General features: G+C 45.2%; 2 protein-coding genes across 2 annotated transcripts; both read left to right on the forward strand.

Annotated features, from left to right (window-relative positions):
• The first annotated feature begins 467 nt into the window (after positions 1-467).
• LOC118702135 (keratin, type I cuticular Ha3-I) lies at positions 468-6,390 on the forward strand. The gene is made up of 7 exons (XM_036407794.1): positions 468-860; positions 2,309-2,391; positions 3,291-3,447; positions 4,450-4,611; positions 4,696-4,821; positions 4,993-5,213; positions 5,916-6,390. The coding sequence occupies exons 1-7, from the start codon at positions 513-515 to the stop codon at positions 6,040-6,042; spliced, it is 1,224 nt and encodes a 407-aa protein (XP_036263687.1). The 5' UTR covers positions 468-512; the 3' UTR covers positions 6,043-6,390.
• A 5,472-nt stretch (positions 6,391-11,862) lies between these two features.
• LOC118702107 (keratin, type I cuticular Ha3-I) lies at positions 11,863-17,280 on the forward strand. The gene is made up of 7 exons (XM_036407757.2): positions 11,863-12,374; positions 13,421-13,503; positions 14,172-14,328; positions 15,519-15,680; positions 15,765-15,890; positions 16,267-16,487; positions 16,691-17,280. The coding sequence occupies exons 1-7, from the start codon at positions 12,027-12,029 to the stop codon at positions 16,806-16,808; spliced, it is 1,215 nt and encodes a 404-aa protein (XP_036263650.1). The 5' UTR covers positions 11,863-12,026; the 3' UTR covers positions 16,809-17,280.
• Positions 17,281-23,459: the final 6,179 nt, after the last annotated feature.

Consider the following 23,459-nt stretch of genomic DNA (forward strand, 5'->3'; position numbering starts at 1 on the left):
AGGACTCCCTACCCAAGGAGTCTGGTTTCCAGATGGGCTTCCACCGATGGTTTTTCTCACCGAGTCCTTATGGAGCAGGAGCTGGATGAGGCACAGGCCATTCCTTGGGTAGGAAAAAGAGGCACAGATATGCCCCCAACTCGAGGGGAGGAGGAGAGGGACAGGGTACAGCTGTCAACCTACCTCAAAACCCTTTGAATAAGCACTCCTGTGGACAAGGTAATAGGCTGGTCACTTTGAAGCTCTTACTGAACCAACCAGCAAGATGGGTGAGGAGTCCTGACTTAGCAAGAAGCCAGAGTAAAACATTTTATGAGGTGAAGGACTCGTGTGAGGCGGCTAAAAAATGAATGGAAAAGTGGGTAATCAGGGTAAAGGGGGGCAATGCTGTACGTGGTTGCCACACCCACGGGTGACAATTATAAAGGCTGAGGAGAGGACCAGGGCTTACACCAGAGAAAAGGAATCCAGCTTTGACACTGACCTTCAGAGCTCGGCTTCCTCCCAGCGCCATGCCTTACAACTGCTGTCTGTCCAACCTGAGCTGCCGCTCCAGCTGCCCCGCCCGGCCCTGCGTGGCCCCCAGCTGCCACAGCACCCCCCTGCCCGGGGCCTGCAACATCCCCGCCAATGTGGGCAACTGCGGCTGGTTCTGCGAGGGCTCCTTCAATGGCAGCGAGAAGGAGACCATGCAGTTCCTGAATGACCGCCTGGCCAGCTACCTGGAGAAGGTGCGGCAGCTGGAGCGGGAGAACGCGGAGCTGGAGAGCCTCATCCAGGAGCGCTGCCAGCCCCAGGAGCCCCTGATGTGCCCCAGCTACCAGTCCTACTTCCGGACCATCGAGGAGCTGCAGCAGAAGGTGAGGGGTATAGTGACCTATTTATCCAAATCCAACGTACCTGCTTCTGAATGGATGTAACACTGTGCAAACTAACGTGGAGCATGATGAAGAGACTTCATCAACGCAGGTGTGGCCCACCCAGCAGTCTGGACATCTGGGTGGGAAGCCTCATAAGGAAAAGGTACAGACTAGGGAGAGGGCAAGGCATTAGACTGAAATCAGTCATAGCAATCTTATTCTGTTTCCTACCTAAAACTAGAATATCAGATGCTTTAATTCTATTATGATAACCTATTATCCTGGTCTTGTTTTCGGAGCCTATACCATTAAAAACAAAACAAAACATGCAACCAAATTATTTTTCAGAAATAGGAATTTTGTTAGTGAATTCTCAAATAGTCAAAGCTTTCAAAACTGTAGCAATAGACTAAAAACAGCAGAAGGGCCCTTGACTCCAGAGCCTCACTGATAGGCACAGACACTGTACCACCCTCTAAAGCAGGCATGCATGAAAATGAGAATTCAGGGCCAGAAGTGCAGAAGCAGAAGTGGGGATAAGTAAAGAGGCAGCACAGAGTGGGACTTACTACATAGTGAAAATCAGGGAGGGCTTCCCGGAAGAGACAGCATCCAAGCAGAGTTTGAAGGATGAGCGCTATGCCAATTGCATGAGCTCTTGATTTTCAGAGGGGATCTACTGCCCACAGTTCTGTAGTTCTGACAGAGTGAATGCCAGAAAGAGCTGTGCAATCTGAAGAGCATGCATATTGACCCACTCTTAGTACTAGGCTCAGTGCTGGAGTGAGGGGTGAAGAACTAAGACGATACAACAGGGAAGAGAAATGTGGAAATGAATGACCATGCTGAAGGCGGTAAGAAGTATAACTAGCTAAGGGCAAAGTACTGTGAGAGCTCACGGAGGAAGTGACCCCTCTAAGAGCCGAGGAAGGAGGGGAATGTGAGTTATGCAAGGGGTCTTGCTAAGTGGGTAAGGGCATCCCCAGGCACTCCAGTAGAGGGAGAATCTTTGTGCACAAAAGCCTTGGCCAGGGTAACTTGAGGGGAGAGTGGAGAGATGTCAGCAGGGCAAATACGTGGGTCTGGGAGTAGGATAACCAACTTGCCCTGGTTTGCCTGGGATCTTCCTGGCTTTAGCATCTCAGGAACCCTCTAATCCTAAGCAAACTGGGGCACTGGTCCCACTTTGTGAGGCCTGGTACCCAGGATGTTCAATGCCTACAGGAAGCCAGCTACAGACCAAGAAGAGAATTCCTGACTGCAGGCACGTTTCCCCTCCACTGTTCTAGTTTTGAAATGATCAGTTCGATCAAACCCCCTTTTATCCCCAAACTGTACATCCAAGAAGACTCGAATCTATGTGGCTGGATTAAAATAGCTGTTCATGTGAAGACACAAGGCATTCTTGCTTAGTGTAACTCACTTGGTATAATTAATTCTGGCTCCAGATCCTGTGCAGCAAGTCGGAGAACGCCCGGCTGGTGGTACAGATCGACAACGCCAAGCTGGCCGCAGACGACTTCAGGACCAAGTGAGAATTCTCTAATGACCAGAGAAGTCTAGTGCGGGGCAGGCTTAATGGCAAAGTGACGGACTCTGTCCAGGGAGCACGTGAGCGGAAGCTGTCCGGATGCCATGGGAGGATTCTTACACCGGCTTAGTTAGGTCCAATGTGTCCAGATCCCCTCACATTGAACCTAAGATTCTGTATTTTAGGTTTAGCTTGAAGGAGCTCAAGAAACCACCCATTCTTCCTCTCTTTCAACTTCATGTCTGGACCAAGTTTGAAATGTGAATTTCATACCGATTTCTTAGTATAGATTAGTTACTCTCTCCCATGAAAATGAAAGAGGCAACATCCATGTCAGAGAATCGATCAATTTTTCTAAGTCTGAGCATCACAATCATAAAATCCTTTGCATTTTGACGGAACCCTACTGTTGACAAAGTAATTTTACCGATGTCCTTTCTCCATCTTTAGGCTCACCCAATGAAGGGCTAGTGTGGTCCCCCTTTTACAGATGAGGAAGTCAAAGCTCAGAGAGATTAAGGAATTTATCCACAGCCACAGTGTCAAGGTTGAATCTGACTGACTTCTATTCACAACGCCAGATGGCTTCTCAGAGTAGTTGGAAAGGAGGGCGAGGCAGTCTGTATGTCAGGCTTACGAAGTTTAGACGCATTGACAAAGGCAAGATGACAGGACATAGCTGTCACCAACCTGTGAATGGACTCTTAGAACAAATGCAGTTACTATTATATTAGGACCTTCTCTCTGAGTCTCAGGGAAGAAATAGGTCTTTTTACTCAGCATGGTGTATTTTCTCCTTTCATAAACTTTGAAAAAATTTCAAAATATAGGTCAGCCAAGGAAAGCCCGGGAGGAATTCTTCCTCTTTAGCCTCTTTGGACCTTTGGCTATGTGTGCAGGTACGAGACGGAGCTGGGCTTACGGCAGCTGGTGGAGTCGGACATAACCAGCCTGCGCAGGATCCTGGACGAGCTGACCCTGTGTAAGTCCGACCTGGAGGCCCAGGTGGAGTCCCTGAAGGAGGAGCTGCTCTGCCTCAAGCAGAACCACGAGCAGGTGAGGGAGACCCAGGCCCAACATCCCAACAGTGAGACCCACAACTCCCCTGAGCTGGAGAAGGTGGGGCTTTGCTGAGCATCCTAGAGCTAACACAGCATTTTGCTGGTTGCTCAAAATATATTTGGGGGATTGTTAGGAAATGAGTCATAGGCCTCCTTTCTTTATTTTTGTTTTTAAATCTGAAAGAGTGCAGTCAGTTGACCTGTTTCTACTTAGGGCCAGACCTGTAGTGAATAGTCCAGTCAAAGATGTTTAAAATACTTTCTACTGTTCGATAAGATCTGTTATCTTCTGAATAATGTGCCAAATGAATGACTGAGACTGGAATAAGATGCCAAATGAATAAGATTGGAACTAGATAGCAAACTCTTTGTATTAGGTGTCACCCTAGATGTTAGAAACCAAGATGGGTGGTTGGGTGGGTGGATGGATGGATGATTGGATGGATGGTTGGATGGATGGATAGATCAATGGATGGATGAGGAAAGTGGGAGAAATGAAGGTTGATTCAAATCATGGTTGATTCTGACCTGATGGTTGAATGCAATACTAGGAAATCAGATGCGTGTCTCAAACATTAGATGTTGTGATGATGAGGATACAACCCTTAACAGATAGTGTAGGATGGTAGGAGACATGAAATAAATGGGAGTTGGTAAAGCTCATTTCTCCATATCTAAGTAGCAACAATTATAAACCAGTTATCATGCTAGGCTTATCACTCAGAAAAGTGAAAATCGGGAGAAAATAATAGAATCTTGGAGTGGGCAGAAACACTAGCAATCATTTAACCAAGTAACCACATGATACTTATGAGGAGAGGCTCAGACAGGAGGACTGAATCACAAAACATAATTTAGCTGGGTTTTCCATCTACTGAAATTCAATTCATAAATCCTAAATTTCAGTGCAAACATCTTCCAACCACACCAAACTCCCTCAAAAAGAGTTTATTTTAAACTTTTTCTGTGGGTTCACTCCTTCTCCTTCCTCCACCAGGAAGTCAACACCCTGCGTTGCCAGATTGGAGACCGCCTCAACGTGGAGGTGGACGCTGCCCCCACCGTGGACCTCAACCGTGTGCTCAATGAGACCAGGTGTCAGTATGAGGCCCTGGTGGAGACCAACCGCAGAGATGTGGAGGAATGGTACACCAACCAGGTGGGCATCTTGGCACATGGCCACCCAGGACCTCGGGACCCTTAAGGCAGGGTCTGATCCTGTCTCTTACCTTTGTTGTTTCAGACCCAGGAGCTGAACAAGCAGGTGGTGTCCAGCTCAGAGCAGCTGCAGACCTGCCAGGCGGAGATCATTGAGCTGAGACGCACGGTCAATGCCCTGGAGATCGAGCTGCAGGCCCAGCACAACCTGGTGGGTATTGTTCAGACCTACTGGTGAGAAAGTGAGGTCGGGAATCAGTCTCACAGGGCAGCCCTTTGGGTCATAGTTTCTTTAACTCTGGAAGCTTGTGACGTCTATGGAGGCCTATGGGAGACATGCTAAAGGAGCAGCTCTGTGACATTCTTCCTCTCCCCCGCACAGAGGGACTCCCTGGAGAACACACTGACAGAGACGGAGGCCCGCTACAGCTCCCAGCTGTCCCAGGTGCAGTGCATGATCACCAACGTGGAGTCCCAGCTGGCTGAGATCAGGGGCGACTTGGAGCGACAGAACCAGGAGTACCAGGTGCTGCTGGATGTCAAAGCCCGGCTGGAGTGTGAGATCGCCACATATCGGAACCTTCTGGAGAGTGAGGACTGCAAGTGAGTACCCACAGGCAGCACACGGCCAGTTCTACTGAAGGGATACGTTAAGGACTTTGCAAGTCAAGTTTCAGAAGCCAACATCTTTGGAGACCAGATATATGGTATTTTTGCTACCGTAACCTGGGCTAAAGGTATTTTCTGGTCCTAAAGATACTTGAGAGACTTGACTTGGATGCTGAGGGGTAAATAAAGCTTTGTACCTTCAGGGTGGGATTTAACCCAAGCACCCAAGTTCATTGTTTTGTGGATCCTATCTGAGGCAGGCAGAGTGGGGATCATACAACCATCATTGAGATGAGCATTTGAACATCAAAAGGGAGGATAACTCAGTAACTCAGGGTCCAGCATTTGTCCCCTAACATAGAATTTTTATGAATAGTCTTGTGGACTTTTCACAATTCTGTATGGTAGGTCATACTAATCCTGTTTTAGGGGGGAGGCAAAGGCTTAGAGGGAGGAAGTGACTTGTCCACAACTCTAGGGTTACAGAGCGAAGGCTGGGATTACAACACAAGGCGTGGCTCTTTTCTGCCACCACTGTTTGACTTTTATAAGGGGTGATCAGAAGAAGCTTGGCTTCTTAAGGTGTCAGAGAATGAATTCCTCTTGTCCCCATGTCTTCTTGGGTTGAGTTGCCTCCTTTTTAAAAAAAAGAAATCAGCCCTCTCATGCTAACAAGCTAGTGCTTCTGTGTTCCAGCCTGCCCTGCAATCCCTGCGCCACGACCAACGCATGTGACAAGCCCATTGGGCCCTGCGTCACCAATCCCTGCGCCCCTTGTGGCCCCCGAACCCGCTGTGGGCCCTGCGGCACCTTTGGGTGCTAGACATCCTGGTGCCAGCAGGAGGATCGCAAGAAGACAGAAGACCACAGATGGACCAGCCCTGTTTCTCTGACAACCATTACCGCAGGAATTCCCCGCAGGCATCACCATCGATCCTGATCTAGAAGAACATATGCCCAGCATGTGGCTGGTTCTGAACCTTGCCTGCCTGATCCTCTTCATTCAAGGCTGCTCTCCTGTAGTTACTGTCTGACCTGAGAATCAGACAGGTCTGGGCCATGATGGTGCCATCTGAGATGTTTTGTGGTTCTCTCTGTTGCTTTGACCTTCTCTCGCACTTCCCCAGTCCCTTTGCACATCTTCTAATAAACTTTCCTCTTGCAAAGCAGAGATGATGTGTATTCATGCTTTTCCAAGTGTTCACTCTATGTTATGTGCTTCTTATAAACCCACTTGAAAGCTTAGGTGGACTGTGCAGTTGAATCCTCTCCTAAAAGGTCTTCGTCATCATTAATTAACATTCATTAAGCACAAGGAGCCCCAGCATGCACTCAGGCCAGCAGGAAACTGGTGGAACCACGAGAGCAAGAGGCCTCATCTAAATATGATAAACACATTCATTATGGGATCTTACTTAGTAAAATACAACGGTTACCATTTCTAGAAAGTCCCACTGTTTCTTTTCCAAGTGCCTACAAGAAGAGGGACAGCAACCGAGTACCAGGAACTGCATGGCTGATTTTCTCTCTTGCTCGCATAGGAACAACCGTGGGACTGAACCCAGAGCTCATGCTCTGAATGTCAGTTACATGTGAGGTGTGACTATGAGAGAATAAAACTGATTTCAAACAAGCACACAAAGTTTATGCATCATTCAGAGTTGTCTCCTGGGGAAAGATGATGCTATTAGCACCAGAAACATCTCTTGAAACTCCTTTGGGCAAAAACTCATAATAGTGGAAACCTTATATTTGAGTAATATCCAATAGATTTTTCAAGTGTTTTATTTCTCATTTGAATGTTTTAATCACTGAGATTAAATTTGGATTTTGGGACCGTTCCCCCATAAAAAAGTACTTTAGCATCAAACTAGGACACCGAATCTTTGCCAGTGTGAAAACTGACAGCTTTGTGGGGCCCTGCTCCTACTGGTGCCCATTGATGTTGGCGTAGGTTAGCGGCTCCCATGGCTATGGTGTTGGGGTCTGTGCAATGCCACTGTCCCAGTCATTGGCCAAACTGCTAGTCATGTCTTCTTTCCTTCAGATGAAGCCAACACTATCACCCCTGCTGTGATGATGTCTGCTTTAATCTTGGTCTTCAGTTCATACTCCAGTTCTTTGGATGTTTACTCCATTGTCGTTGATGTTGTTGGATCTCCCTTATCCTGAATTAAAGCATGAGGCCCTGCAAGACAACTGAGTGACACTCCATGCTGTGTACAGAATGTCTCAGACCCGGTGGGTGCATTCCACTCTCCCTTCCTTCAGGGCGAATTCAATCCCAGGAACCACCTCCATGCCTTGTACAAATACCCCTGTCCAATCCTTCCCATCAGTTCTCTGTAAACCCTGGGACCACTGTCCACCAATAGTTGTCTGAAGCTGCCTTTATCAGGGACAGGTGCTTCCCAAACACCACTGTCTTTTGTGCTTTGTTGTCATTGCTGAAAAGCCTATTGCCAATCTAATGGTGGTTCTATTGCTGATAATCTGTTTTTCTCTCTCTTGGACTGTTTCTAAGATTGTCTTTTTGATTCTAGTGCTGTGTAGCTTCACTGCATTATGTCTAAGGCTGGAGCTGGTTTTGTTTTCCCACTTAGGAGCAAGGAGCTTCTAGAACTGATTCATGCTTTTCAACACCTGCGTAAAATTCTCAACCACTATCAATTTTGAATATGGCTTCTGTCCTATTCTGTTTTCTCCTTCTGAATTATTATTTTAAAAATAGCCTTATTGAAATATAACTCATACCATAATATATAATTCATATACCATAAAATTCACCTATATGAAGTATATAGTTCAATGATTTTAAATATATTGATAGAATAACTTAACTTTTACCATAATTTCAGAATATATAATCATCCCCAAAAAGAAATCTTTTACCCAATTATTATAGTAGTCACTCCCATTGCCCCCCACCCTCCAGACCTAGGCAACCCCTATTGTCTCTATAGATTTGCCCATTCTGGATATTGCCTATGAATGGAATCATACAATATGTGGTATTTTATGACTGGCTTTTTAAAATATAGCATACTAGTTTAAACTTAGAAAAATAAGAGCAAGTTCAATTTTTTCTTTGTTAAATCTTCCTGTAACAATAAGCATACATTTTTTTTAAGTTCAACTTTTCATGAAGGAAAAGTCTTTTGAGAGATGTAACTTTTATCAATGGTTTGAGTTCCAACACTCACAAAGATCAAAGACCTTGTCTCCTGTCCCTTATTTATCTAGTCTAATGCACCTTTCCCCATTTTAGACTTTTCCACAAACTCTCCACGTGAGCCTCGGCAAGCTTCTTCCCCCTCTGGATCAATGCCTTCCTATTTGAAAAATGAAAGAGTTGGATGAGATGGCTGCACAGGTCCTCCTTGGCAGTGCCAACATTCTAAAATTCTAGACTTCATATGACATAGACACTATTTTCAGAAAATACATTTTATCATCATGTGTGTGAGAAATCCATTCTAAGCATGTCATCCAGTGAAGTAATCATGAAATATCCAGGTGTCTTGGGCTGTGGGCTGACAATCCATTGAGAGAACATTTCTCCAGTGTTGGGTCCTGTTGGCATTCTCTTCACCTGCAGCTCTGACCTACACATCAGCCAATTCATGAGCAACAGGTCCTTTGATCCCATAAGAAGCTTAGTTTCCCTTCATCACTTCCTAATAGCTCCCTTTTGAAACTGGCAAACTCAGCAGTTACCACAAGAGTGTGAATGCCAATTGTGACAAAGACTTTATTTCCAGAATAACAAGCTCAAGGGCAACTTAATGATTATGTTGGAATAGGAGCCTCACCTGGATCCCTTTACAATTCTTTATTGCTTTAGAAGACTTATAAGAATTTCCTTTTGGAATTTTTAATGTCAATTGTATGTCTTTTTCTTATACAGAAGTAATATATGTGTTTTAAAAAAAATTGGAGGTAACAAAAAAAAAAAAGAGTAGAAAAGAAAAAAAAAAAAGCATTTATAATCCTACCATTCAAAAATATGCAGTGTTATCATTGTAGTGTGGTTCTGTTTTATCTCTCAATTGTCCTCATTTTACAATCATTTTAATTTTATTATAATTATTTGTCCACCTTATTTTGGGTAAGTGTATTGCTCTTGAGAAGGGCCATCATTTGAACAGTTGTGATTCTAAGTTTCTCCAAATGGTGTGATATAATTCTGTATCTGATGGGATATAATTGTATCATCAATGTAAAAATTAAAATTAAAATCAGGCCATAAGGTACTTCAATATTGCTGAATTCTATCATCTCCCCATTCACCCTTCATTCTTCTTCAACTAAGCATACCTATGGACAACAAGATTTTCTCCATCTCCCCCTCACTGCCTTTAATTTCTCTCCCTAGGACCTAGGTAATAGCAGATCATATTAGTTGTGAAATTATCAAACACTTCTGAAGCATGGTGATGAGGACTGGGAATTTAAGAGGTTAGCAGATGTGGGTTCAAGTGATAAGATCTTAAGCCAGCCATTCCTCCATCCTGTGCCTGTTTCCTCATTTGTACAATGAGAGACGTAGCATCACACTTGTTCCAAGATTTTCCCTCTCTCTTTTGATAATTTTGGCATTTGAGCTCTACCTCACAGGTGGAGGAGGAAAGGAAGAGCAAAGCAGACTGGTTGCTGATCTGCAGCGGTAGCTGAGGGGCTTGGGCTCTGCTCTGAGCACCTTTATTTGAGTTATGCTGTGTCCCCTGCTAGGATGATGGTGAGGAAACCCTCTTCTCCCTGGGCAGTACACCCAGGCACACAACTGAATTCCTTCCTCATCACCTTCCTCATCAACATCTCCCCTTATGCCTGGCAACAAAACAGAAGTTACAGGCACGGACAACCAAGCGCTTCTGCTTCTTGGCTAATTGTTCCTACATCACTAACTATTATAAATCATCAGATCCAAACAAGACTGACAACTTGAAGCTGCTTAAAGCACACTAATTATGGTAAGAAAGTCTGTATGGGTAAGAGCAAAGCTCACAAGCTTTATAATCAGGTGTACAAACTGACTGTGGCAGGACTTCTCTAAACCATGAACATCTCAGCTCAGGGTGTTTAAAGTCTCAGTTTACCAAAGTTCCATGTGGGTGTTATTCTGAAGAGCACAGGTGTGGTGTACACCTGTGTGACTCTGGAAAGGTCCTGGCAACTTCCTGGTCAACTTACTCAAGACCCTCTCCATGGTTCTGATCTTACTGGGCCCCTTGGCTGCACTAAGAGTTTTGACCTTCAACTCCACTTTGATGCTCTCTCCTCCTTAACCTTCTGTCATGCTGTGAACCAGCTTTCTTCATGGTCTCTCATCAGTTCTCCATTTCAGCCTGCTCTCTGGCTTGGGAGTTTTCCAAAGTTTGGTCCTCAGCCCTTGTTGTTCTTCTCTTTGTGCACTCTCTCCCTGGGCTTATTTCTCCACCACTCATATCTGCACTGGGATATCTGTCTGGAATTCTAGTCAACTCCGAGGATCCGCTGAGTTTCCCTGTTCCTTCAAATGCAGCTTATCAAGAATGAAACTATATCACTTCTCTCTTTAGAACCTTCAGTGGCTCCCCTTTGCCCTTAAGACAAAGCCTAAACTCAAGGACCTTCATATGAGGGTCCTTCATGCCTTCAGGGAACTCACCTAGAGATAGAGGTAGACATGAGAGCTTGGGAAGGAGGAAGAGAGGATCTGTCAGAAGTTTGGAAAGGAGGTAGGTCATCTGTACCTATGCAGCAGGGGAGGATGGAAAGAGTCTGCTTCTCCTCCACCCTAATCTATCACTCCCTGGCTCACATGCTCCTTACTGAGCTTCTCCCAGTTCCTCTGATGCAAAACTTCCCAACTTACTGAGGTCTGAAGAAGTTAGGGAAGGAGGTAGTTCACTTATTTAGGAAGTACAGTATGATGGAAAGAAGAGAGACCCGTGCTGGCATCCTGGTTTCACAACATATTAACTCTTACCTCTGTGCCTCGCTTTGTGCATCTGTAAAATGGGTATAACCCCACTTGCTCTTGAAGGCTCGTGGTGGGGAGTGAATGAGATCATGTTTCTGAAAAGTGTCTAGCACCACCTTGGGCCCTTGTAGGTGCCCAACCAATGCCAGCTCCATCTGACTACAGCCCTGGTCTGACCCTCCATTCCTCACTGCTTCCTGTCCGAACTATAATCCTGGTGAATATCTGTTATTTGGTTGGTTGATATTAACATGGTCATGGGTGGTGCCTACATATCAGGCAACGGCCACTGGGAACCGGGCAGTTTGACTGGTTCCTGAGGGATTTATTCTTCTTTCTGAGAATATGGGTTTGGAAGCCAGAGCTGGACATTGGACCTAGCCAAGGACAAATGGACAGGCAGGAGCTAAGTTTCTCTGTCTTAGTGAGCAGAGCCAGAGGCTTGCCAAGGAGTCAGGGCTGGGAGGCCAGGAAGCAAAAAACGACGGTGTCCCCGGCCCGCCACGCCCGGCAATAAAGGCCAGGGCGTTCGTGAGGCCAGTGCTTTGAAGCCACACAGTGAGGCTCTTACTTCATCGACGCTCAGCATAGACGAGGAGTCCCGAGGTAGGGAGAAGCCTTAGTAAAGACGTTTATGAGGTGAGGGACTCTTCTGAGAAAACATAACAAGCCAAGGGGAAGGGCTTTTGACCATCGCCAAATAAGTTGGAATGAAAGGGCTGCCTTCCACGTCCACACCCTCCACAGAAGGGGTATAAAGGCTCCCAGAACGGGGAGACCCACACGCTCCTCAAAGAACCGGGACTCTGTCTTCCGCTGGTGCCTCGCTCCCTCCCAGCGCCATGCCTTACACCTGCTGCCTGCCCAACCTGAGCTGCCGCTCCAGCTGCCCCGCCCGGCCCTGCGTGGCCCCCAGCTGCCACAGCACCACCCTGCCCGGGGCCTGCAACATCCCCGCCAATGTGGGCAACTGCGGCTGGTTCTGCGAGGGCTCCTTCAATGGCAGCGAGAAGGAGACCATGCAGTTCCTGAATGACCGCCTGGCCAGCTACCTGGAGAAGGTGCGGCAGCTGGAGCGGGAGAACGCGGAGCTGGAGAGCCTCATCCAGGAGCGCTGCCAGCCCCAGGAGCCCCTGATGTGCCCCAGCTACCAGTCCTACTTCCGGACCATCGAGGAGCTGCAGCAGAAGGTGAGGTGTGGGCACTGTGCTGCCCAGGCAGGATGTTGTAGGAGGGGAATGTGAGCTCTGATTCAGAAATAATACGGGGGGACTGAAACACAGGGGCTCAAGCCTGGCTTTTCCCTTTTGTTTCCTGGAGGCGGTGTTCTTCCAGGCTCAGGACTGTTAGGTCTGGATATTTGCATAGTGTTAGTCTGTGTGGAGGTAGCAGCACTTTGCATAAATATGCTGTAATTAAAAGCTGCTCTGCATTTGCCAAGCTCCGGAATGACTACCCCGGGGTTAGAGAAAAGTCTGGGCCCAAGAGCCTTCGGTAAATAGGGACCTTCTGTAAAGACTGGACCATTTTCTCTCTCCCGCGTCTGGATGGCTCTGACCTCTTACTACTGTCCTCTGTGGGACCCTCATCTCTGTGACCTCATTGTCCTGACCTAGATGCCTCTGGGATTCTCCTGCTTATACTGTCCAAAGGCATGCAGTGCTTGGCTAGAACCAGAAAACGTGAAAACAGCCTACCAGGCCAGGTGGCCGGGAGGGCGTGGCTACTTTCCCAACCCAGCCCACGCTCCCAGCTGCAAGTTCGTTTACTTATTGATCTTCCCTGCTGCATTGGGAGTTTCTTGAGGGCAGGATCTAGTGCTGATTCATTTTTGTATCCTCAGCTCTTAGAACCACGCCAGACAGATAGTAAGGTTACAAAATAATAAATGTTATCATTATCAGCTTCTCAGTACTGCTTATTAGGAAAGAAAAAGAAAAATCATTTGTCTACTGATACTTTTCTGGATATTCTTTTCAAATTGAACTTCTCAAATAGTTATTGAGCACAGAGATAGCACGTAATAGTCTTATATAAGAGCTACTAGGGTTTTCCTCATGTGCTCCTTCCAGAAAGATAAGTTAGTAGGGATTGCCGCTGCTGAAAGTGACGCAGCTCACTCTAGCTTGTCTTCCCAGCTCACTCCAGCCCGTGTTCCCAGCTCACTCTAACACGTGTTCCCAGCTCACTCTAACACGTGTTCCCAGCTCATTCTAGCATATGTTGGGTCTTCCAGATCCTGTGCAGCAAGTCGGAGAACGCCCGGCTGGTGGTGCAGATTGACAATGCCAAGCTGGCCTCTGACGACTTCAGGACCAAGTGAGTGGCAAGCAGGGCGCTGCCCCTTCTCAGTCCTCTCCGTACCCTTAGCCTGTGCTCAACACCGATGAACTTTCCCTGCGTGTGTTCCCCAAGAGCTCGAGGCTCACCAGAGCTGAGACCTCTTTTCCTGATTCACCTCCAGCTTCTTTGCAGAAAGACATCCCCCAACCCAGTGCAGGAGCCTGCTCCCCAGTGCTCTCCTCTGCACAAAAGTCTACTGGGAGACTATGGGAGATGTATTAATTTTGGACATCTCACCGTTTTTATGGGCTTTTGTCCATTTAAGTCCACTGGGTCTTTATTTATTAAAAATAATTACAGCCCAGCTGGCGTGGCTCGGGGGTTGAGGATCGACCTATGAACTAGGAGGTAGGTCACGGTTCAATTCCCGGTCAGGGCATCTGTTCGGGTTGCGGGCTCGATCAATGATTCTCTCTCATCATCGATGTTTCTTTCTCTCCCTCTCCGTTCCTCTCTAAAATCAATAAGAATATATTTTAAAAAATAATCGCCAGGGCATTTATCTCTAGGAGCTACTGCTCGGTGTTAAAAACCTAAATGAAGGAGATGGCTGTACAAAACACCAGCCCCAACTCCCAGTTGTCTGACAAACCAAACAGAGTCTAGGTCAGGCCTGTGTCCGATGCTCCCGTTACCTATCGCAGGTATGAGACGGAGCTGGGCCTGCGGCAGCTGGTGGAGTCGGACATAAACAGCCTGCGCAGGATCCTGGACGAGCTGACCCTGTGCAAGTCCGACCTGGAGGCCCAGGTGGAGTCCCTGAAGGAGGAGCTGCTCTGCCTCAAGCAGAACCACGAGCAGGTGAGGTTTCCCAAGGGGCCACGGGATTGAACTTGCCGTGGCCTGTTTCCAACCCCAAGGGGTGTGTGTGGGAGAGGCTCGGCAGACTGGGGAATGTGTTTTCCAAACAAAAAGGGGTTTATCGAGAAGGAGTAACCTAAAAATCCCTGGTAGCAGATTAGGAGTTTTCTGTTGGAGGCAGGTATGAGAGCGAAGGAAGCTGGCGAGCCGAATAATGAAAGGCCGGCAATTCAGCAGCCTCCTGTGTCCCCGGGTCAGAGCAGGTGTGCGAATTTTCCACTTAGCAGCTGGAGGGGCCGGGATGAGGCCTCTCGGCACAGCAGAGAGGGCTGAGCTGGAAACGAAGGCCCTCTCTTCCTTCCATCTCATTCAGAGTGCTTTCTGCTGGATAGAACTGTCTACAGGAAACACAGAAAAATGCTCACCACCACTGTTTGGTTGCACAATAAAGAAAAACTGATATTATGTGCAAACCTTAAATTTCCAAACAATGGAAATGGTGATAGTTGATATTACTCAAGTGTGTAATGTTGCCAAACGTTGTACCAAGTGCTTGAGAACTCTAGAGGTAGAAACTGGGGCATTTAGAAGCTTCTAGAAGCCATATAGTAAGGGTGAGACCCAATTCAAATCTGCCTGACATCCACCGAAGCCCAAGCACCACACAATGTTGGCTCAGTGAGATGAGCAGGGAAATGAAGAGACACTGACTTCCTCCAGCAAGATCTGTGCTGGTAGAATCAACAAATCACCAGTTGACAATGGCAGATTTTGAAGTAAGCAATCTTTAACTCATCTTTAGCCAGACTCTATCCTTTTTATTACCCATGGTTAAGAATCCAACATAAGAGGTCCTCTGGTCTACCAGCAAAATCTCCGAACTTGGTGTTTGGGGACCCAGGGTGCAATCTGTGGTCCATTATACTTCACTTCCGCATGAGGAGTGGTACACTGAACATGAGGGTGGAAAGAGGTCATGGACTTGAAAGCACTTTGTAGAGTGAAATACGCAGATTACTCATGAATATAGAACCCAGTTAATGAGAGGATCAGAGGGAACTGAGCTGTTGAAAGCTGATGAATGATCACAAGTTGAATTGCATTCTGAGAGGAGAGGGTCAGGATCCTTTAATTTTTTAAATCATTAAAATGCAATAAATACTGTTCAAATATTTTAAATCTTCCATCAGGAAGTCAACACCCTGCGTTGCCAGATTGGAGACCGCCTCAACGTGGAGGTGGACGCTGCCCCCACCGTGGACCTCAACCGCGTGCTCAATGAGACCAGGTGTCAGTATGAGGCCCTGGTGGAGACCAACCGCAGGGACGTGGAGGAATGGTACACCAACCAGGTGGGCATCTCGGCACGAGGCCACCCAGGACCTTGGGACCCTTAAGGCAGGGTCTGATCCTGTCTCTTACCTTTGGTGTTTCAGACCCAGGAGCTGAACAAGCAGGTGGTGTCCAGCTCAGAGCAGCTGCAGACCTGCCAGGCGGAGATCATTGAGCTGAGACGCACGGTCAATGCCCTGGAGATCGAGCTGCAGGCCCAGCACAACCTGGTGGGTATTGTTCAGACCTGCTGGTGAGAAAGTGAGGTCGGGAATCAGTCTCACAGGGCAGCCCTTTGGGTCACAGTCTCTTGCCTAACACTTTTTTTTTTTTTAATACTTTTTATTGATTTCTGAGAGGAAGGGAGAGAGAGAGAAATATCAATGATGAGAGAGAATCATTGATTGGCTGCCGCCTCCATGACCCTTATGGGATTGAGCCCGCCACCCAGGCCTGTGCCTTGACTGAGACCTTCTGGTTCATAGGTTGATACTTAACTACTGAGCACCACAGGCTGGGTTTTTCCTTAACTCTTGAAGCTTGTGACTTCTATGGAACCCTATGGAGAGATGCTAAAGGGTGACATTCTTCCTCTCCCCTGCACAGAGGGACTCCCTGGAGAACACACTGACGGAGACGGAGGCCCGCTACAGCTCCCAGCTGTCCCAGGTGCAGTGCATGATCACCAACGTGGAGTCCCAGCTGGCTGAGATCAGGGGTGACCTGGAGCGGCAGAACCAGGAGTACCAGGTGCTGCTGGACGTCCGGGCCCGGCTAGAGTGTGAGATCAACACGTACCGGGGCCTGCTGGAGAGCGAGGACTGCAAGTGAGTATGAAGCTAGTTATATAATACTTGTCTTGAGGGCACACGAGTGGCTGGGGGCAGGAGCTCTCCTTGATGGAAATCATTTTATAACTCCAAGAGTTTGGTTGGCAACAAAGGAAGGAAACTGTACACAAAGTGTGATTAGTATCTTCTAGTTTCTTCGCTCATGTCACTCTAACTTGCCCCAATGGTTTTGTCTCCAGTCTTCCCTGCAACCCATGTGCTACAACCAATGCATGTGACAAGCCCATTGGACCCTGTGTCTCCAACCCTTGTGGCCCACGTGTTCGGTGTGGGCCTTGCAGTACCTTTGTGTGCTAGAGGCCCTGGTGCCAGGAGGAGGAGAAGGGCTCCGAAGCCACATCTCAACTCTACTTGGTTCAAACATCTTCAAGAGTGACCACTTAGGATAAAAGAAGAAACTCCTTTCATGCCAGCTTCCGGGTTTCACCTCTGGGCTCCTGCTGAAATTCCTGGCTTCATTCTTTCCTGTGAGAGATGGCAGAGTCACCTCACCATCTCCATCTTCTGAGACACATAGAGAAATCTATAACAGGATATTGTCTATTAGCACAGTGACACATTTACATAATGTGTTATGCTTTCACAGGTACTCATCTATTGTAGATGGGACTGTAAAATAAGTTCATTAAATATGATATTCCTGATGGGCACACTATGAAGCTAAACATAATTGGGAGACATTTTCCTTGTCACTCTTGTGGTCTTTGGAGATGAAACAACAGATCCCTTGTTAACCTCCTAATAAACTTCTAACCTGGCACAAAAGTGATAACTGTCCTGTCCGTTCATCAATTCCAAAGTTGGGTGTCTTGTATAAATAAAAGGTAACCGGTGATCTTCCATCAGATGAAGGGATCATTCACTCTAATATATGGTCCATGACTTCTACTTAAAGAAAAAAAAAAATCTCCACTGGACACACCCACACATTCTTGTGGAGTTCAGGTTTGGGAAGAAGGTAGTGGGAAAGGAATGGCAAATCCACGAGGCTCTCTGCAAACATGTTCTGTCAAGCTCTTCAGAGGAACATGTGAGTGAATCACAGAAACAGGTCAACAGCAGGAGGAAGTGGATCTTGAGAGAAAGTCTGTGCTTCTTGGCAATGTGAAATATTGTAACCTGGAAAGAACTGGGAAAAATATACTCAGCCAACAATTGTCTTCTCCAACTCAATCTCCACGTGTTGGGGAGGTTTTTGTCCACAGCCATCAAGCAGTAGCTATTTTTCATAGTTATGAACATATGCATAAATATATTGTATACACAGAACCAGACCTTCAAGTCAATGCGTTACAAGTCATTAAACCAAAATGTAAAAAAAAAAAAAAGACTCCTTTTCAATCACATTCTCTCACCAAAATGTTATTAATGTTAATATTATCTTTCATATTACTGAATTATGATATATTTTGGGAGTGCCGATATTTATGTCTACTTTATAATAAAAACTAATATAACTTTTAAAGTTTTATCACAGATGACTTAGTCCTTTAAAATTTTTTATTAGTCATGTCTGGTATATATTTAACAACATGCACAATGTTTTACAGATGTAGTATATATACATATTATAAAATGCATAAAAATAAGTAAACATATTACAGGTTTGGACTCAAAATTTTTTTAGTAGGGACATAAAAAGAAGTATGGTGAAACCCAGCAGATTGGTGAGCCCTGTATTCCCATAACCCCTTGAAAAATTGGGATATGACATAAAGGTGTGGGTGGAAATTCTTTGGAACACACATGTCTGACTGAAGAGTTGAAAGTCAGACAGTTTTGTTTCGGTCACAAAGATCCTTTTCACAGTGAGAAGGTTGATTGTCCTCACCACTGTGGGAGGGAATCATTCAGGCACTAAGGGCCCCGCATAGAGCAAAATAGCAGTGGATTCGCTTCCTTTGCCTGAGCTGGACCTTCATCCTCCCCTGCTCTTAAATGTCATGCCCCTGGTTCTCAGACAGAATTATACCACCAGCTTTCCTGGTTCTCTGACTTGCAGATGGCAGATCAGGGGACTTTTCAGTCTCATAATCACATGGGCCATGTTCCATCATACATCTCATCATATATATCTCCTGTTGGTTCTGTGTCGCTGGAGAACACCAATACATGGATGGAGAGTGCCAGGATGGCAGGTAATGGGGTCTGATCCTTAAACCAGCAGACATCCATCTTTCGGACCTCACAGACAACCAGTGGTCCAAGATAGAAACATATTATAATATGTGTTTGATAATTTCAGTATCTAAAGTCTCTGTGGTTTGTTTATGCTCTGCTGTTTCTACTGGCTCTCACTCAGGGTGCCCGTTTCCTTGTGTGCTTAGTCATGAGCAACCGTGAGGTATTCATTGCATCTGTCAGGACAGGCAAAGTTACAGTTACCATAGTAACTATCAACTCCCAGGTTTCCCAAATCTTATCACAACAAGAGTTTAGGTCTTGTGCATGCTCCAATTCCACCACTGGCCATGAGGAGGCTCTAGTCATCATACTTACTCAAGAGGCCAGGACTCCAGCTACACTTTTACAGATCTGCTTGGGAGGGCGGTTCATTCTGCAATGACTCATAAGCTTTGGTCTTCAGTGAATAACATTCACATGTTATTAAGCAAAGGAAGTCACTTAGTCATGCCAACTTCAAAGGAGGTAGGAAGAGCATTCCTGCCATATTTGTGAAAGGCAGAGAGAGAAACATTTGGTGAGCAACACTGATGAGTACCACCTTCATTTTCCTTGGACTATTTGTGGGACTTCATGGAGGTAGGATAATGGTGTGTCCTTCCAGAAAGGAGTGGCATTTGTTCCTGCCACTGCACTCCGGCACTACCGGTCAGAGGCTTCTTTAAATTCATGGCCTGAATTTTTTCGAATCACGCAGGTAATGTGCAAGACCAGTGCCCTGTGGTAGGCGTGGGTGGGCTAGGTTATATATGGCTCACCATTACCCCAAGGGTGTGGCCCTTTGGGGGCCCCAGCTTTATGGAGGGGTGAATCTCCCTAGGGGGTCTCTACTGTGGATGGGACCTGGACTTTATTTTCTGTTTCTGTAATTCAAATTTGTAAAATTCAGCAAACGCCCTTGAGGAAGAAGCAATTACAGTGCTCAGTTCATCTCTCTGAGCACCTGCCAATTACTTAGTTCTTTGATAATTTCTTGGCAATTTGTACTATCTTCTCAGTTCTTTGATGCCTTAAGAAGGCTCAAATTTTTAAAAAGGAAAAACAGAATATTTAGTTATAATGCAGGTTAATTCCAACAACTGAGCCTTAATGGAATTATCCAGGTTATCTGAAACAGAGTCTCAAGCTGTACGGTCCAACTCAGAAGCCACTGGCTACATGTGGCTATTCAATGAAAATAGATAAACATTAAATACAGTTAAAAACACGGTTTCTCCATCACATCGGCCACATTGCCAGTGCTCAGTGGTCATTTGTGTCCAGTGGACCCCATGTTGGTGGAGCAGATGTGGACATTTCCATTATGGCAGCAGGTCCTACAGAACGGTGCTGATTCCAGACCCGACTGAGCAAAGCAGAGGCTGAGAGCCAATGAGGAGTGGGTGAGAAATAGCAGCAGAGATTCAACTCTCTTCCAGTTGACATTTTTGGACTGCCTTGCTGATGAGAGGTCATCTCACATTTCATTATGATTTTATTTAGCTATTGATTTTGTAACTATGTATGAGTGCTCACCATTTGGTAACCATTGATGTAAACTGGTGAATAAATTAGCGATGCCTCTGTGGTTTGAAACTCACATTCACTTGACTATATTCTTACTCTAAGACTTACCTTAAGACAAAGAGGCAGCTCCCTCTGGTTCCCTCAAGAAACATAGACACAGATGAAGGAGGCTGGGTTTCAGAAGCAGACATATCTGGGTTCAGATCCAAGCCCTGCATCTCCTACCCTGTTTTCCCCAAAAATAAGACAGTGTCTTATATTAATTTTTTTTCTCCCAAAGTTGCGCTAGGTCTTATTTTCAGGGGATGTCTTATCTTTCCATGCGCTAGGTCTTATTTTTGGAGGATGTCTTATTTTTGGGAAAACACGGTAGTTAAAGTAGTTGACCTTCATGAGCCTTGGTTTCCTCAAGATGAAGATAATACTTATTGTATATAGTTATCCTGGATATTAACCAAGAAAACACATAGAAAATGCTTAGTGCATACCTAGCACCATTGGAGGGGCTGATAATGTGCCCCCTTTGCTAAGAGATGGCTGATTGGACACATGATTTCAATCAGTGCCATCTATAATAACAAAATCGTAATATGCAAATCGACCAAATGGCCGAACAGCAGTATGACTGTCTGAATGTCCTTCCAGATGACCTTCTGGGCAAAGCCCCGGGCTGCGAGGGCCTACCCTTGCACAGATTTTGTGCATCAGGCCTCTAATGTAATATAATAACATTCTAACATCCAACCAAGTTTTTGTTGCATTGCTTCTTGGTGAAGCCAGAATCAGAGCTTATTTTGTGATTGCCTCTAGAAAGAACCACCAGAAACTGCATGTGAAATGTCACAGATGGACACTAGAGGCCGCCAGAACAGATGCCAAGCCTAAGTTTCTAATGCCTCCTGCATCTTGTTCTTTATTGCACACCAATCATTAATTTAATAGGCACCTGAGTCCCCCAATTAGGAATACCAGGGCATTTTTGTAAAGGTGTATCTGCCACACCTTAAAATAAATTCCTCATGGAGAACAGCATTACTAGTATGTATAAAAAAATGCAACTATAAAAACTAAAAGTTCATCGTTGTCTCATTTGAAGATAATGAAGAAGTTTCAAAGTATAAAAGCAGCAGAAAAAAAATACAGTATACTTTCCTATATAAAAAGCCCTATCCGGGTTGGCTCAGTGGATACAGTGTTGGCCTGCAGACTGAAGGGTCCTGGGTTCGATTCTAGTCAAGGGCACATGTCTGGGTTATGGGCTCGATCCCCAGTGGGGGGTGTGCAGGAAGCAGTTAATCAATGATTCTCTGTCATCATTGATGTTTCTATCTCTCTCCCTCTCCCTTCCTCCATGAAATAAAAAAAAAAAAGAACAAAATTCTATGCATAAAAAAATCATAGATACAATTAGAAAGAAATGCTACCCTGGCATAAATTTTGCAACATGTGTGAGAGTCAGAAAGGAAAGTTAATATGTGTAGGATGAAATAAGCTCTTATAAATAAATTAGGAAAGATGAATAATCTAAGAGAAAATTTGGCATGAATAGATAATTCCCAAAAGAAGAAATAAAAATGGCATATGAAATAAATGCACTAATAATGAAGTAAGTACAAATAAATACTACAAAGAGATTTAATGATTGGACTATGAATCTTGACAAATCTCTTGAGAAAGAAGCAAGTCAGACAGAAAAAGTCAAGAACCACCTGATTTTACTCCTATGTGGGGTATAAAGCTGAAAGGTAACAACTGAATGAATAAGAAAAGCAAACAAAAACTCATAGACACAGACAACACATGGTGGCTACTGGAGGAAAGGAGGTGGGTAAAGGGGTCAAATATGTGGTGATGGAAGAAGAGTTTACTTTTGGTGACAGGTGCACTAAGCATACACAGATCCCATATCATAGAAATGCACACTTGAAACCTATATAGGGTGTCCCAAAAAAACTGTATACACACACTTTGAATAACTATAAAGCAGTGTTTATTAAAATACATTTCATTTTCAAAATTGAGCTATCAAAAAAGAAAATTGAGCTATCACCTGTTAAAGTGTGTATACACTTTTTAAAATATATTTTATTGATTTTTTACAGAAATGCAAATTAAAACTATTGTAAGATCCTATCTTTTTCCTATCAGATTGTCAAGGTCCAACTCTGATAACACTGTAGGTCGAGCATGAGAAGACAGTACTCTCGCACTTGCTGAGGGTGCGTAAACTGGTACAACCTGGATGAAGGGTGACCTGGCAACATCCATCAAAATGACAAACACAAAAACTCCCTGACACAGCAATTTCTATGCCAAGATTGGATGGGAGGGATATATAAAGACAGGCTAAGTTATATAATAGTAAATATTTAAAATAACAAAGTTTATAATAGCACCCTATTGGAAATGAGAAACAAATGTCTTTCAATAGAGAATTGGTTAAATAAATGATTGGCACAATAGAATACTATAAAAAACTTTATGTACTGATATGGAATGATTAAGATAATCTTGTTAGGAGGATAAAAAGAGTTAAGAACAGGATGCATATTACGCTACCATTTGTGTAATATACTATGTATAAAATAAGGATTATATGTACATCTAACTATCTCTTTTTGTATATAAATAATAGCTAATATTTATCAAGCAATATGTGGCCAATCAATGGTTTAAGGTTCAACGTGATGTATCTGCATATACACTAACCCATCTCACCTTCACAGCAGCCCTATGAGATTGGTGCTATTATTATCACAATTTCCACATTCCAGATGAGTGAGTTCAGGTGCAGGGGTTAGAGGGACAGAGGGAGGCGGGGTGAGAGGCAGGCCTGGCCGGACACAGGAAGAGAAGGACGACTGTTCACTGCATTCCTTTTGCACGTTGACCATGTGAATGCATCGCCTATTATTAAAGAAGAATGAAAAGAATGCATCTGCTGTGACTGTCGCTGTGTTACTTACCCAGAGCTGTGCATCTGTGGGAGTGGAGTGGGGGAGGAACGCTGGACCAGGAAACAGCCTTCACGGTCAAGTCTATCAGGAATGTGTCCTGCCTGGACCCTGCTATCATCTTTTGTATAGAAGGGTGCTTGCGGGTGATGGTCCTGGCGGCGTTTAAGCTGCATCAGTGTTTCCTCACCTGTTGATAATCTGAAACTAACTTCCAACTATATGGCTTCACAAGCTCCCACAAGCACATGCTCTGATTTAACAGAACTGGGTGCAGGTAGACATCTGTGTTTTCCAGAAGTCC

Source organism: Pipistrellus kuhlii, unplaced genomic scaffold (genome assembly GCF_014108245.1).
Source record: "Pipistrellus kuhlii isolate mPipKuh1 unplaced genomic scaffold, mPipKuh1.p scaffold_m20_p_37, whole genome shotgun sequence".
Taxonomy (NCBI): Eukaryota; Metazoa; Chordata; class Mammalia; order Chiroptera; family Vespertilionidae; genus Pipistrellus; species Pipistrellus kuhlii.